This window comes from Mauremys reevesii, linkage group 24, assembly GCF_016161935.1.
Source record: "Mauremys reevesii isolate NIE-2019 linkage group 24, ASM1616193v1, whole genome shotgun sequence".
NCBI classification, from domain to species: domain Eukaryota; kingdom Metazoa; phylum Chordata; order Testudines; family Geoemydidae; genus Mauremys; species Mauremys reevesii.
Window position 1 is genome coordinate 7,920,984 of NC_052646.1, and position 14,983 is coordinate 7,935,966.

General features: G+C 62.5%; 1 protein-coding gene across 5 annotated transcripts in view; it reads left to right on the forward strand.

Moving 5' to 3' along the window:
* Positions 1-14,983, forward strand: part of CELF3 (CUGBP Elav-like family member 3) — a 55,418-nt gene that overhangs the window by 35,097 nt on the left and 5,338 nt on the right. For 3 of the 5 annotated variants that reach the window (XM_039512874.1, XM_039512873.1, XM_039512876.1), the window contains 3 exons: positions 11,515-11,563; positions 12,549-12,677; positions 14,119-14,198. In XM_039512874.1, coding sequence (XP_039368808.1) covers positions 11,515-11,563; positions 12,549-12,677; positions 14,119-14,198 — 258 coding nt within the window. Of the gene's footprint in view, positions 1-6,637; positions 6,718-11,514; positions 11,564-12,548; positions 12,678-14,118; positions 14,199-14,983 lie in introns of those variants that run through there. The other 2 variants (XM_039512877.1, XM_039512875.1) reach the window with 2 other exon arrangements.

Here is a 14,983-nt window from a genome sequence, read left to right on the forward strand (position 1 = left end):
TTCTCCATCCTCTCCCTTTCCCCATCGCTCCAGCTTTGTTGTTCCTGTCTCACTCTCAGTCTTTTGGGTTGATTTAAAGGAGCTCCCCCGCCCTTGGCCCGGCAGCTGTTGCCCAGGCAGGTCAGGGTGCCTGGCGCCGCCCCCTCTCTCAGGGCAGGTGGTCCCGGGTCTGGGTGTCATAGGCGAGAGGCTGTGTGCTGGCTGGGGGAGGAGGGGCTTGCAGGGGGGGGATCTCTATAACCACTACATGTGCAAGCAAGCTGTGCCCGTGTAAGGATGCACACACATGCAGGGGTACATGTGTGACCATTTGCACCTGTATGCGTGGGGGGCGTGGGGATGTGTCCGCAAGTGCCGGGTTGCGTGTGTGGCAGACGCATGCAAAGGGATGCTGCGTCCCTTTGCGCCTGCGTACGAGCGGAGGCACGTGCTGGCACCTGCAGGGCGTGTGTGTCTGTGAGGGAGGGCGCATGCACGCGAGTGCATTTGTGGGAGGGCAGGAGAGGCGTGTGCATGTGCCGGGGGAGGCATGTGTGTTCGTGCATGCATGCAGGGGATCCGTGTGCATTTGCACATGTGGGCAAGCAGATGGAACCCTCCAGGGCTGAGCTCTGGGGACCAGGAGCGTCCTGCTGAGTCATTCCACTCGAGTTTGCTGGGTCTCAGCCCACATCCTAGCTGGAGGGTCCACATCTCCAGTGCCCACCTGGGCACTGGCTGGCCCCCTGGTTGGCATCCCTGCCTGAGAAACTGCCATATCCTGGTGCCACCTGCGAGGCAGAGCTCTGGCTCAGCTGAGCCGTGGGTGGCAAATGTGCCCGTCACCGCAGGCTATGGGAGCGGTGGGTAAAGGGACCTGGCACTGGCAGGTTCCCTTTTGTTTCGGGGAGGCTGTGGGTGCCCGGCTGGGTTATAAATAGCCCCTTCTGTTCCTGGCGGGGCGTGGACACCAGGAGCCCGGTAGCTAGGTAACCAGCAGGCAGATAATGACTCGTTGCCAGGTAAACATGGGCTGCGGGGCAGGTGCGCCGGGGACAGGGGGCGGCTGAGCTAACAAAGCCGAGGGCCTTTCGGGGGGGAACTCGCCCGCAACATCTGGGAGCAGCGACGCCAGCCAGTCTGTGCGTGTGTCTGGGGCCAGGTCTGCTTCCCGAGTGGCCCCTGAGGGGGGAGGGCTGGCGGCCTCGGGGGGCCCTGTGCCCGGGCGGAGGTACGTGGAGGTCTCATTTGAGCATATTCCACTCCCAGGATTCTTGACTCCCAGCTCCCCCTGCTCTAACCACTGGATCCCACTCCCCACTCAGAGCTGGGCAGAGAACCCAGGAGTCCTGGCTCCCAGCCCCCTGCTCTAGGACATGGACATGGATCTGTAGCTCCCATGATCACTGGTTCTGGGCTCCTTCAATCTAATGGGGAACAGGGGGCTCTGCTCCTCTCCCCCACAGCCGAGCTTGGGGGCAGCAGGTGACCCCCTTGTTAGGGGGAAATAGGGCCAGGGAGAGGGGGCAGCTTTGACCCCCTCCCCAACAGCCTGACCCTGCTGACCTCTGACCCCAGCAGCTTCTGGGGGGGCCCAAGGCCCAAAATATCCTGCACCCCAGATGCCCTTCCACTCCCTAACATGCCCCCCAGCCTCCACCCCTCACATCCTCTCCCTGTGCAACTCCTGACCCCCCGCATCTGGCCAGCCCCCCCCTCGGCTCAGAGACCCCTTCCCACCACAGCTCTGTGGGATCCGGGGCGGGAGGCAGCTCCCAGCACGGCCGGCTTGTGATCGGGGGACCTTGGATCTTAAACCAAGCCCATTCCTGCCTCCCCCTCGGCTGGCCCCCACCCCGGCTATGGGATGGGGGCTGGGGCCACGTGGGCTCGTTCCCGGCTCCGTTTCCACTTATACACTGGCTGGTGGTGTGAGGCCTGGGAGCTGCGCTGGGGTTTTCCCGACAGCCAATTCCTGTAACCAGCGCATGCCCCCTCCCTGCCCTGGTGCAAGTCAGGATTGAGGGGCACCAGCAGAGCTGTGGGTGGGGTGCCCAGGGCTGGGATAGCAGGGGGCTGCAGGTCAGGATTGAGGGGCACTGGCAGAGCTGGGGGGGCAGGGCTAGGATAGCAGGGGGCTGTGGGTCGGGATTGAGGGGCACTGGCAAAGCTGGGAAGGGACAGGGCTGGGATAGGAGGGGGCTGCGGGCTGGGATTGAGGGGCACTGGCAGAGCTGGGGGGGCAGGGCTGGGATAGGAGGGGGCTGTGGGTCGGGATTGAGAGGCACCAGCCTAGCTGGGGCAGGGGAATTTTGCACAGCTCTTCTGACCCAGAAGCCTTTCCCCGGCCAGCGCTAACCACTTCCCATTCCCACCACAATTCACCCCGATCACTGAACCATGTCTCCAGACAAAGGGCGGCCTGGGGTCTGGGTTCAGATTCACTGGGGCTGAGGATCCAGGGTGATCTGCTGGGATCTGCTGGGATCCTCCCCGGGATCACTTGATCTTGGGACACTTGGCTGTAATTCTGCTGGCAACTCTCACTCCTGGAGCAACCACTCGCCCCTTCCCTGTCTCTTGCCCCGGATCAGGTTCCTGAATCCCACCAGCCAGACGGTGTTACCGCTGCCATCCGGCACGGGGCTCGCGCTGCATGCCGGGACCTAAGGAGCTTTAGATTTGATTGGATAATCTCAGGATTTATGCGTGGTAAATCCCAGGGAGGCGGGAGGGGCAGGTGGGATTTGGAGGGTGGGATTAGAGCAGGCAGCTCCTAGACAGCTGCCTTCTGATCTGGGGGGCAGGGGGATCAAGTCACTGGCACGTCCTCAGCCCGGCCTGTGCCGGCCAAAAGCCACCCCCGCGAGGAGGCCAAGCCACCCAGCTCCACCCTCACTCAGAGGCTGGTGGGGCAGCTCCTGAGGTCGCCCAGTGACGGGGGGCCTCTGCTTTTGTGCATAACCGCTCAGAACCATCTGCCTCCAGGCCACGAGTCCGGTTCCTGCTCAAGACACCACTGTGCAAACAAGGGGATTTGGAAAACCCAAAGCATCCCCTCCCTGCAAACGGCCCCGCAGGGCTCCCAGGCCAATGACGGAGCACAGGGGAGCACGTGGTGCCTCGGGCTGGGGTGGGATCCGCTATGGAGCCGTGCAATCCCTTTGGGGGCTCGGGTGGGGTGGGCTGAAAGCTGTATCCCAAAAGGGCCAGTCCCTAATTTATTTCCCCTCCTCGGGGTATGTAGCGCCTTGGGGGCTTTCATTTCTAACAGCGACCTAGAGGGTTCTTGCTCAGTACAATAATTGTGCTCTCCTCTCTGGTTAATAAGGGAACGGGCAATTTTCCCCTCCCTGCTGAGGGCATCAGGCTCTCAAATCTGGATTCCCGGGCAGTGGCCCAGGCCCCCATGGTCCCACATTGCACCTGGGCAGCTTGCCAGTTCTGCATGGAGTTGGGGGCCGAAAGGAAGCACATTTCTCCCTGGCCCCAGCAGTGGTGGGGTCACACCCCATGCGGGAGAGCTGGGGAGTTTGTAGCTAAGGCCCATGAAACTGCCCAGCCCTTCCTCGAACCCAGCCACCGGCTCTGAGTCTCCTGTGCCAAGCGCTCCATCCTAGGATGGCATTTATTACCATGGCAACCATCCCTCAGCCAGTTGCCCCAGTTACAGAGGGGATGGTCTTGGCAGCATAGCAACAATTACCCCATTGCATGTCTCTGTTCAGGGGTTTATCATCAGGTGTCACAAACCGTGACTGAGATCAGGGCCCCGTCGCACCGGGCGCTGCCCAGACCCAGAGTAACCGAGATCAGGGCCCCGTCGCGCCAGGCACTACCCAGACCCAGAGTAACCGAGATCAGGGCCCCGTCGCTCCGGGACACAGCCCAGACCCAGAGTAACCGAGATCAGGGCCCCGTCGCTCCGGGCACTGCCCAGACCCAGAGTAACCGAGATCAGGGCCCCGTCGCTCCGGGCGCTGCCCAGACCCAGAGTAACCGAGATCAGGGCCCCGTCGCGCCGGGCGCTGCCCAGACCCAGAGTAACCGAGATCAGGGCCCCGTCGCGCCGGGCGCTGCCCAGACCCAGAGTAACCGAGATCAGGGCCCCGTCGCGCCGGGACCCAGCCCAGACCCAGAGTAACCGAGATCAGGGCCCTGTCGCTCCGGGACACAGCCCAGACCCAGAGTAACCGAGATCAGGGCCCCGTCGCTCCGGGCGCTGCCCAGACCCAGAGTAACCGAGATCAGGGCCCCGTCGCTCCGGGCGCTGCCCAGACCCAGAGTAACCGAGATCAGGGCCCCGTCGCGCCGGGCGCTGCCCAGACCCAGAGTAACCGAGATCAGGGCCCCGTCGCGCCGGGCGCTGCCCAGACACAGAGTGACCGAGATCAGGGCCCCGTCGCACCAGGCGCTGCCCAGACCCAGAGTAACCGAGATCAGGGCCCCGTCGCACTGGGCGCTGCCCAGACCCAGAGTAACCGAGATCAGGGCCCCGTCGCTCCGGGCGCTGCCCAGACCCAGAGTAACCGAGATCAGGGCCCCGTCGCACCGGGCGCTGCCCAGACTCAGAGTAACCAAGATCAGGGCCCCGTCGCGCCGGGCGCTGCCCAGACCCAGAGTAACCGAGATCAGGGCCCCGTCGCTCCGGGCGCTGGCCAGACCCAGAGTAACCGAGATCAGGGCCCCATCGCGCCAGGCGCTGCCCAGACCTGGAGCTCCCTGGCTGAATAGACACAGGTGGGAGGGGAGACTGAAACCCAAAGAGGAGAAATGATTTGCCTGTGGTCAGTGTCAGTCCTGGAATTGAACCCAGGCATCCTGCTTGTAGCCCAGTGCCCTCCCCACTAGGCCCGGCTGCTTCTTCTTTAGCATCTCCCTCGTCCCGCGGCTCCCAGATGCTGGCCATGCCAGGACCCAGCTTCTCAGTTGGTGGCAACAGGGGACGCTCCACTGCAGTCGGTGGCCGGGCCACTGCTTTGCACCAGCCAAGCAGTTGTTGTCGAGCTTTTAGGAAGCTGGATCTCAAGGCTTGGCCAGGTGGGATCTGGTCAGAGAGCGGAGGCGAGTCTCATGAGCAGAGACCGCAGCCCTGCTGGGCTGGCTCTCCCCTGAGCTAGCTGCGAAGAGCAGAGGGAACTGCTCCAGCTGGCTAGTCTGAGCTGCTGCCTGGCCCAGCCAGAGTCTCTCTCAAACCCCAGGTCGGTCACACAGGCAGCCTGGCCACAAGCAGCACCAGGCCTCGGCCAGCCGCCTCCCTCTGCCCATGCTGGGATTTGAACCTGGGCCCTCCGTCAGGGGGATGCCACCGCCCAACTCCCGCCAGCCCCCTGCGGCCCTGGGAGCCTGGCTCCCATTTCCAGCCCCTAGTGGGACCCCCACTCCCCTTCCCTCCTCCCTCCTCCCAAGTGTCTCCTGCAAATGAAGGGGAGGAGGAGCTAAGCCCCGCCCTGTTTTCATTCTCTGTAGACCCCCACCCCAGTGAAAATTAACCCTGAGAAGCCCACTGCATAATCCCCCAAGCAAGCGGCACTGGCAGGGTCCGGAGGTGCGGCGGGGCCATGCTCCTTTTCACTGTGCTGCTGATTCCAGCAGCTGGGGGCGGGGGAAGCTGCCTGGCCTCTCCTGTGCCCTCGGGGGCTGCTCCCCAAGGATGGAGGGGCTCCCCCACTGGCACCAGCATCCAGAGGGGGCCCCCCAAGACTGGAAAACAGGCAGCAGGGCTGAGCCCCGGTGCCCCTTACAATACAAATGAAGCACTGGGTGAGCCCCCGTGCCCCCGCCCCAGCACGATGCCCGTCCTGCAGGGCGCTGCCCCGTTGCAGGGGCCGGCTGCCACGATGGGGGCATTGGAAGGGACTCAGAGTGCTGCTGTTGCACTGCACGGCCAGCTCACAGATGCTGATGGTCTCTGCGGTACAGGAGGGCTCCGGCTCCAGCTGCCTGGACACCCTAGGTCCTGAGCACCAGCTGGGTGACCCTCCTGGGTGGCTGGGCCTAGCGCCAGCCACAAAGACATCCGGGGTGGTGCATGGCAGGGTGTTGCTGTGTTAAATATAGGCCCCGCCCCCCCAGCGGCATCTCTGTGCCAGGTAAAGGTCACCTAGGCCTTGTGCCCTGCCCCAGAGATGTCTAGCAGAGCTCGGTGAGCCATCCTTATATAAACAGCTGCCCCACCCCAGAGGTGGCTGCATCTCAGTGCTGGGCAAGGGAGCCCTGTATTAATAGTTCCCTACACCCCACCCCAGAGGTGGCTGCATGTTGCTGTCAGGTGAAGGGTACCTGGTACCTTTATAAGCAGCCCCTGCACCCCACCCCAGACATGGCTGTATCTCAGCACCTGGCGAGGGAGGCCTCTATAAACAGCTGCCAGGGGATGGCTATTTAGCGGGGTTGGGGGTGGGTATTTCTGCATTTTCCCCTCGGGGCTTCTCCCTCTACCTCCCACTTGAATATTTTGGAGATTTGAAACCCCCCCCCCCTTTGTTTTTCTTCCCCTTTGCTCAAATCGTCCCCCCACCCTGGGGTTGTTTATAAAGATAAATGGTGATGTCAGCGTGGTTACTAGGTAACGCAGTGGGTAAATTGGGGATGAGTGGGCGGTTGCCATGGTTCATATTCTCTGGTTGCCATGGTTACCGGGCATCTGCTGCTTTTTTCTCCCCCTGGCGTGACGGCCCTGTGAGGTGAGGTTGCGATGACTTTGTCATGGACGCAGAAAGCGACGCGGCTCATGGGGTGCGTGGGGTGGGGCACCCCAAAACCCCAACCCAGGCCTTGATCCTTCCCTGTGACGTGAGATGCCTGAGCAGGGGCATCCCTGGTTATTGCAATTAATTCCCCTTCCTCGTCAGCCCCCACGTTCCCAGCTCGTTGTAAAGCCCACAGCTAAACAGCTGATTCATGCCAAGAGCACCTGCTATGGAGGCTCGCGTATCCCCACCCCACTGCCCTGACCCCTTTAGCTGCGCCCCACAATGCTGGCCTGCAGAGATCTGCTCGTGCAAAGCCCCGTATGCTTTGGTCTTGGGAGGGTGCAAAAAGCAGCTGCCAGAACGGGGCACAGTTCCCTGCCATGCAATGGGGCTCGGAGCCTGCACCGCAGCTGGCTGCCCTGGATGTACAGCCACAGGCCAACCCAGACTCAGGGAGCAGCTCCCCGGGGTGCAGCACCAGCCCCCGCCGGCAGCGTTCTGCTGGTGGGTCTCCGGCATGGCTGTGGGTCTTGACTCAGCAGGTCTCAGCGTCCTGCCAAAGCCATCGGCAGCCCCAGCGCTGGGGGACAAGGCCAGCTGGACGGCCCTGGCCGACGTCTCCCCCCAGCCCTCACCTCCAGAGGCACCCACCCCCGATGCCCTACCCGTAGTCAGTCTCTGTGGGGCTTTTGGCTGGCTGCTTGGGGACTGACCTCTATGTCTCTATGGGGCTATGCCCCCATGGACCATAGAGCATAACCCTGCAGTGATTCACTGGGGCTGGCAGTTGGCATGGTGGGGTGTCCACATCCCAGCCACAAGGGTGTTATAATGGGCAAGGGATCCCTGTATAAACAGCCACCCCACCCCAGAGGTGGCTGCATCTCAGCGCTGGGCCATGTGCTCTCTCCATAAGCAGCCACCCTACCCCAGAGGTGGTTGCATTTCAGCACTGAGCTCTGTGCTTTCTGTATAAACCGCTGCTCCACCCCAGAGGACCCAAACCCTGCCTGGGGGAGAGCAGCAGACACATCCAGTTCAAACCCAGCTCAGGGCAGTGGTGCCAGCCCTGGTGAAATGGGAGTTGTGGGCCTGTCGCTATCTGGTTCCCTATCACCCCTGTTTCACGAAGAAACATGGTGTGGTGTGGTGTGGCCTAGTGGTTAGGGCATGTCCCTAGCACTTCAGAGAGCTGGGGTCTATTCCCACCTCTGCTGGGTGATTGCTGGGTGATTCCCCACTCTGTGCCTCAGTTTCCCCTTGTCTATTCAGGCTGCGAGCTCTTTGGGGCAGGGGCTGTGCTCAGCTGGGGCATCCAGATGCTACTGTCATGCACGTTCGAATAAAGAAAGACATGCTCAGGGAGCACCAAGCTGCCCTCTTGCCCCCTTGAGGGTGGGGTGGGAGGGGGGCCTGGGACACCAAGGCCTTTGATCTCTAGGTCTGTCCTGCCAGCACCACCTTCCCGATGCGCTAAATGGGGCTGAAACCTCGGGGACACTGCCCCTCTGTGGGCTCGGCCTGCATGCCCGGCTCAGGGCGCCACACCGCTCCGAAAAGCCCCTGCTCCTTGAGTGGCTGCCAGGCCCTGTTGTTTTTTTTACCACGAGAGGAAAAAGCGGTCCCCATGTGGCACCGGTTGCTGTGGCAACCAGAGATAACCTGGCAACAAAGCAAGGCGGGAGGCTGTGGCGGAAGATGCAGGGCAGGGGAGTTGGGGTGTGTTTTCTCTTGCCGGGCGGGCAGGGGGTTGTGTCCGACGGGTTTACCTGCTCCTAAAACAGCAGTGACTGGGAGGCCGCTTGTGAGAAGTGTCTGGGCAGTGGGCCGGGCTCTCTGGCTAGACGCTTCCCAGGGAGATATGTGCCTTCGAGATGGATGGCTGGAGAGATTAGATTAGCGGCTGGATGGACAGTTATGGATTGGCTGGAAGGACAGGTGGATGGATAGGTGGGGAGATGGATGGATGACGAGATGGACAGATATGACAGGGAGAGGTGGATCCCACAGACAGTTAGAGCCAGCAGGCAGATAAAGAGCCCGGCTGATCTGAAAAGGGCTGGGGGTGAGGTTGCCAGACAGCCTGTGTCTAGCCCGCACTGGGCCGGCCGGTGAGACAGCGTTTGCTTTGGAGCTAGATTCAGTCTTTTTGCTGGGGAGGCCGACCGAGCAGGATGGAGGGATGCACATACACACCCTGCACCATCTCTGCCTGATCAATAGAGCTCAGTATCTTAGTAATAATCAATCCATTGGGCAATGAGCAGGGCTTTAATTACACTGATTGGGTGGGATCCATGCCCCCCCCATCTCCGCCCACCATGTATGTCCTTCCTGGAGAGACACAAGGTGCAAAGAGCAGGCAGAGTGGGTGGGCAGCGTCCTGCCAGAAATGCCGGCTGCATCACAGGGCACCGGGATGCTGCAATGTCAGGCATCGCCCCCGCGGCCTGCAGTCCCCATCCCCCGGACCCAGCCTGGCAGTGCCTCCGCCTGCCCATGCCCGTGACCAGGATGGGAGTGTGGGAGCTGTAAGAACAGGTGCCCTTGGCTAGCGGGCAAATCCGGAGCCTTTTTTTTATTGATCTCCTGGATAAGTCGTGTTCCTGCTCACATCAGCCTTGTGCTGCCACGATGGCAGCACCCGGTGGCATTGCGCCTGTGGGGATGCTGCTCAGTCATCGGGGCAGCGCTGGGACTGCACGTGGTTCCAAGTAAACGGGGGGCTGGGGCCACTGTCAGCTGGGCCCAGTGATTTAGGGAAGGATGGATGGGAGGAAAGATGGCCCAGTGGTTAGAGCTCTTGTGAGTTCAGATCCCTGCTGTCCCACGCACTCCCTGCGTGACCTTGGGCCAGATCCTCAAAAGTCAATGGGGTGAGGCAGCGAACTACTGGCGCCTCAGTTTCCCCATCTGTACTCTGGGGATAAGAGCCCTGCCTCTCAGGGATGCTGGGAGGGTCAATAGAGGAAAGCTGGTGAGGCACTCGGCTGCCATGGTGACGAGCCCAGAGCAGGGGGCTAGCCCTGATTGACAGCTGTCTGAACAGACACTCACCCCTACAGTTTCAATGTGGCCTCCTTTGAAGCCCCCCAGCTCCTGGTGTATTGTCAGTTGGGCCTAAATTTCTCTCTCGAAGGCAATGGCCAGTCACCTCCATGGAAGGCCGAACTGCCAAGAGCGTGGGGAGAAAGGGGTGGGCCAGTGCACGGGCTGCTGGACTCGGAGCCAGGACGCCTGGGTTCCATTCGTGCCTGGCCGTGTCAACCCCAGGCCTCTGGCTGCTCCTCCGCCTGGTCACGGCGCCCACCCGCCTTTGGGATCGACGTGCTCAGGATCAGGAGTGGGACCCCCACGTTGCGGCCCCCAAACTTCCCAGCATCTGGAGACGACGGTCGGCCCTGGGGTTTTGCTGGTGCAGTCGCTTCCCGGCTGCTGGCTGTGGGGTGTCTCACTTCCCAGGTCCCCTTGCTCCGGACGGTGCTGGTGGGGCGACCAGGCATCCCGATATTAAAGGCTCTGTCATATATACGCAACTCTGCCACGACCGCCCCCCGGAAAAATGTGTCCTGATTTTTCACACTTGCTCTCTGGTCACCCTAGGTGCTGGGGTGAGGGTTACGGTATTACCATGCAGTGGAGGGGGGGCTGCCTCCCCTCCGCTCTCTCTGCTGCAAGCTGCTGCTTTCCTTTAATATGATTACAGATGCTTTTACAGAACTCGTCCCAGCGACCTGCTGAGTTAATCTCACGGTTCTGCTTTAACCCTCCCCTTGCCGGCGGGCTTTGCTCCAGGAGGGAGCAGGGTGGAGGGCTCGGCAGGGGGTGCTGTCCCCTCCCAGTCAGGGCTGGACCCAAAGCCGCAGCGTGGCTCTAGGGGGCGCTGGGCTGCAGGGAGCGGGGCGTTCACTAGGGGGCGCTCTCCACTCGTAGTGTTCCTGCAGGGAGTCGGGGAGGGGGTCTTTGACACTGGGTTGGGGGGTGTCAGTGGTTTCTGCTGGATACTCCTTCCCCCACCAGCTTGTGTCCAGCCAGGCCAGGCCAGCTCTGGAGAACCAGGACTGCTCCAGCCCCAGGTTGGGGGGGACTGGCTGGCTCAGGGGGGCTGTGAATGGGACATGGGCCCTTTCCCCTCCAGGGGGCTCCGGCTCTGATCCAGCCCCAGGGCAGGGGACTTGGGGCCTCGGGAAATGGGACACGGGGCCATTGCCCCCAGTTCAATTCCAACCCTGGCTGTTTGGTGAGTCTCAGGTCAGTAGCCAGGGACAGGCGCTTGGCTGGCAGCCACCGCAGAGAGGCCACTCCTGGGCTGGCTACAAACCGAGCTGCCCAGGGCAGGGCTGTGGCAGTAAGTAGGGAAACTGGCCCTGTGTTGGGCAGGCCTGGCTCTCCCGGGTGTCAGTTGTGTACCTCCCACTGGATTAAATTCACAGGGGAGCCAGGACTCCTGGGTTCCCATTCCAGCTGTGGGTGAGAGCCAGGACTCCTGGGTTCCCATTCCTGGCTGTGGGAGGAGTGTGTTATCTAATGGTTATAGCTGATGGGACTAGGCGTCTGGACTCCTGGGTTCTAATCTGGGCTCTGACGTGCCTGGTGACCATGGGCAAGTCACAGACACACCCTGTGCCTCAGTTTCCCCTTTGTATGATGGGATAAGGTGCTCTCTCTCTCTCTCTCTCTCTCTCTCTCTCTGAGGGGCTCATGCCTTGTTGTTGGGGGTGGGTGGGGTCTGGCTGCTGAATGGTTCCATCTCTAGGGGTGGGGATGGCGCCCCGGTCTCTGAGCACCAGGGGCTGCCTGCACACGTCCTCAATGTCTCTCCCTTCTCTCCCCCTTGCAGATGAACCGGCCGATCCAGGTGAAGCCAGCAGACAGCGAAAGCAGAGGAGGTACCCGCCGGGCGTGGGGAGGGGGCAGGGTCCTGGAACCCCAGCTACCCCTGGTTAAACCCCCATCAGAACAAAGGGGTGATTCCCTGCCCCAACACACACACCCCCCTTCCAGCATTGACCCCAGGCCTCCCAAGCAGTCTCTGGGGAGCAAAGCTAGGATCAGCTGGGGCAGGGTGTCTTCCCCCCTTCACATTCCCGGGATTTCTCACTGGGGCTTTCCCCGCCCTGGGCTCTTGTGACATCAGATTAATACTGGGCAGGGCTAACAGTGCTCCCTGCTGATACCAGGGGGCTGGATAGATAGATAGATAGATAGATAGATAGATAGATAGATAGATAGATAGATAGAGGGGGTGTATGGGGATAGATAGATAGATAGATAGATAGATAGATAGATAGATAGAGGGGGTGTATGGGGATAGATAGATAGATAGATAGATAGATAGATAGATAGATAGATAGATAGATAGATAGATAGATAGATAGATAGATAGAGGGGGTGTATGGGGATAGATAGATAGATAGATAGATAGATAGATAGATAGATAGATAGATACGGAGGGGGTAGATACCTAGCTAGACCGATCAGCCAGGGTCTAGGGAGACAGAAACACAGACCCATCAGCATTCTAGCATCTAAGGACATGGCCGGACAAACAGAGCAGGGTCTGGAGAAACAGAGCTAAGGCCAGGCAGACGAATCAGCAGCCTAGGCCCTAGGGATGGAAAGATCCAGCCAAGTGTAGCTGTGATGCCCTCCAGTGCCCCCTGCAGACGTAACCCCCCCTCCAGGCCCCCCGGGGCCCGCCCATCATGGCACCAGGCTTGGACCTAGTGGTTGGCTCCTGGCACTAGGATCCCAGCCTGGGGTGAGAGGAGGCGTCTGACCCTCAGCAGGGGCTCTGTGACCGACACCCGAGCGGGGCAGGGTGGGGGGCGAATGGGCCCGGCTCCCCACTGAGCACTGCCTCTTCCCTGCCAGAAGACCGGAAGCTGTTTGTGGGGATGCTGGGCAAGCAGCAGACGGACGAGGACGTCAGGAAAATGTTCGAGCCCTTCGGGAACATCGATGAGTGCACGGTGCTGCGGGGGCCAGATGGCACCAGCAAAGGTGAGTGCCGCTCCGGGGCCTCTGCCGCTGGGCCTGCCCCCATAGCAGAGGGGGAGCTGCAGAGAGCGCGGGGGGGTGTGTGCAGTAGGAGGTGCTATGCTGCAGGGAGCAGGGGGCACAGCAGGGGGCGCTGTGCTGCAGGAGCAGGCTGGGGATGCAGCAGGGGGTGGTGTGCTGCAGGAGCAGGGTGGGGGCAGTAGGGGGCGCGGTGCTGCCGGAGCAGGGTGGGGATGCAGCAGGGGGTGCTGTGCTGCAGGAGCAGGCTGGGGATGCAGCCGGGGGCGCTGTGCTGCTCGCGCCGGGGGGCGGCAGTAGGGGGCGCTGTGCTGCAGGAGCAGGCTGGGGATGCAGCAGGGGGTGCTGTGCTGCAGGAGCAGGGTGGGGGCAGTAGGGGGCGCTGTGCTGCAGGAGCAGGCTGGGGATGCAGCAGGGGGTGCTGTGCTGCAGGAGCAGGGTGGGGGCAGTAGGGGGCGCTGTGCTGCAGGAGCAGGGTGGGGATGCAGTAGGGGGTACTGTGCTGCAGGAGCAGGGTGGGGATGCAGTAGGGGGCGCTGTGCTGCAGGGAAGATGCAGCTTGGCCACGGGGGTCCCCTGAGGGTTCTCACCCGTTTCTCCCATGTAATCCCACCACCCCCGGGCCCTGCAGCTGTCCTGGGTGACGCTCCCTGGCTGCGCAACTGGCATCCATCCCCACCACTGGCATGGACCAGGCAGGGGCTCACTGGGCCTGTCCCTTAGCCAATGTTGCCTCCCAGACCCACTGCTCGCCTGCCACCCTTGCCCACTGCATGGCTGGGCATGCAGGGCTGAGGGGCCCTGCCAGCTCTGGGCGGGGCAGCTGTGTGTGGCATGGGTGGAGACCGGGGAGGGCACGTGTGTACAGGGGTGCCTGGCTCTGGGGAGGAGCGGGGGACTGGGAACATGTGTGCACTCAGGATGTCTGTGTGCTCAGGGGGGTGCACTCAGAGTGTCTGTGCACGCTCAGGGGTTGCATTCAGAGTGTCTGTGTGTGCTCAGGGGGGGTGCACTCGGGGTGTCTGTGCGAACTCAGGGGGGTGCACTCAGAGTGTCTGTGTGCTCAGAGGGGTGCACTCGGGTGTCTGTGCACTCGGGTGCACTCGGAGTGTCTGTGTGCACTCAGGGTTGCACTTGGATTGTCTGTGTGTGCTCAGGGGTTGCACTTGGGGTGTCTGTGTGCACTCAGGGGTTGCACTCGCGGTGTCTGTGTGCGCAGTCAGGGGTTGCACTCGGGGTGTCTGTGCACGCTCAGGGGTTGCACTCGGGGTGTCTGTGTGCGCAGTCAGGGGTTGCACTCGCGGTGTCTGTGCACGCTCAGGGGTTGCACTCGGGGTGTCTGTGCGCGCTCAGGGGTTGCACTCGGGGTGTCTGTGCGCGCTCAGGCCCTGCCCCGCCCCACTGCACTGACTCTGTCTCCCCCCAGGCTGCGCCTTCGTGAAGTTCCAGACCCACGCCGAGGCTCAGGCCGCCATCAACACACTGCACGGCAGCCGGACATTGCCGGTAAGGCCCGGCCAGGCGCATGGGCACACGGGGGGGGGCTGAGAGGGGGCAATTCCTGGCATGGCCCTGAGTGGGGAGCTTGGCATTAGACCCATCACCCAGACCCCTCATCTCCCAGGGCAGACGCTGGGCACTGACAGACCTGGCTGGATACCCGCCCCCGGGCACTGACTGACCCAGCTGGACACCCACCCATCCCCTGGGCACTGACCGACCCAGCTGGACCCCCCCGGGGGCACTCACCGACCCGGCTGGATGCCCCTGACCGACCCAGCTGGACCCCCCCGGGGGCACTCACCGACCCGGCTGGACCCCCCCCCCGGGCACTGACTCACCCAGCTGGACCCCCCCGGGCACTGACCGACCCGCCTGGATCCCCCCTCCGGGCACTCACCGACCCGGCTGAACCCCCCTTGCGCTCACCGACCTGGCTGGATCCCCCCCCTCCCCCCCGGGCACTCACCGACCCGGCTGGACCCTCCCCCGGGCACTCATCGTCCCCCTGCCCGCTGAGACACTCCGGGGTTAGATCCAGGCCGCTCTGAGCCCTTTCCCCATGCGTGGGGAGGGGGACATGCTCCCCAGCAGCATCCTGGGAACGCCCAGGGCCCGTCTACCCTGCACTGGGAGGCAGCCCGCCCAGGTGGACGGATTCGCACCAGCCCAGCGGGGCCCGAGCCAGCGCGCTGCCAGCCGGGTGGAGGTGGCGGCTCTGGCAGAGACGCAGGCTCCTGCCCCCCGAGCTCAGAGCCTGAATCGCCGCCCCAGCATCCCAGCTGAGCTGA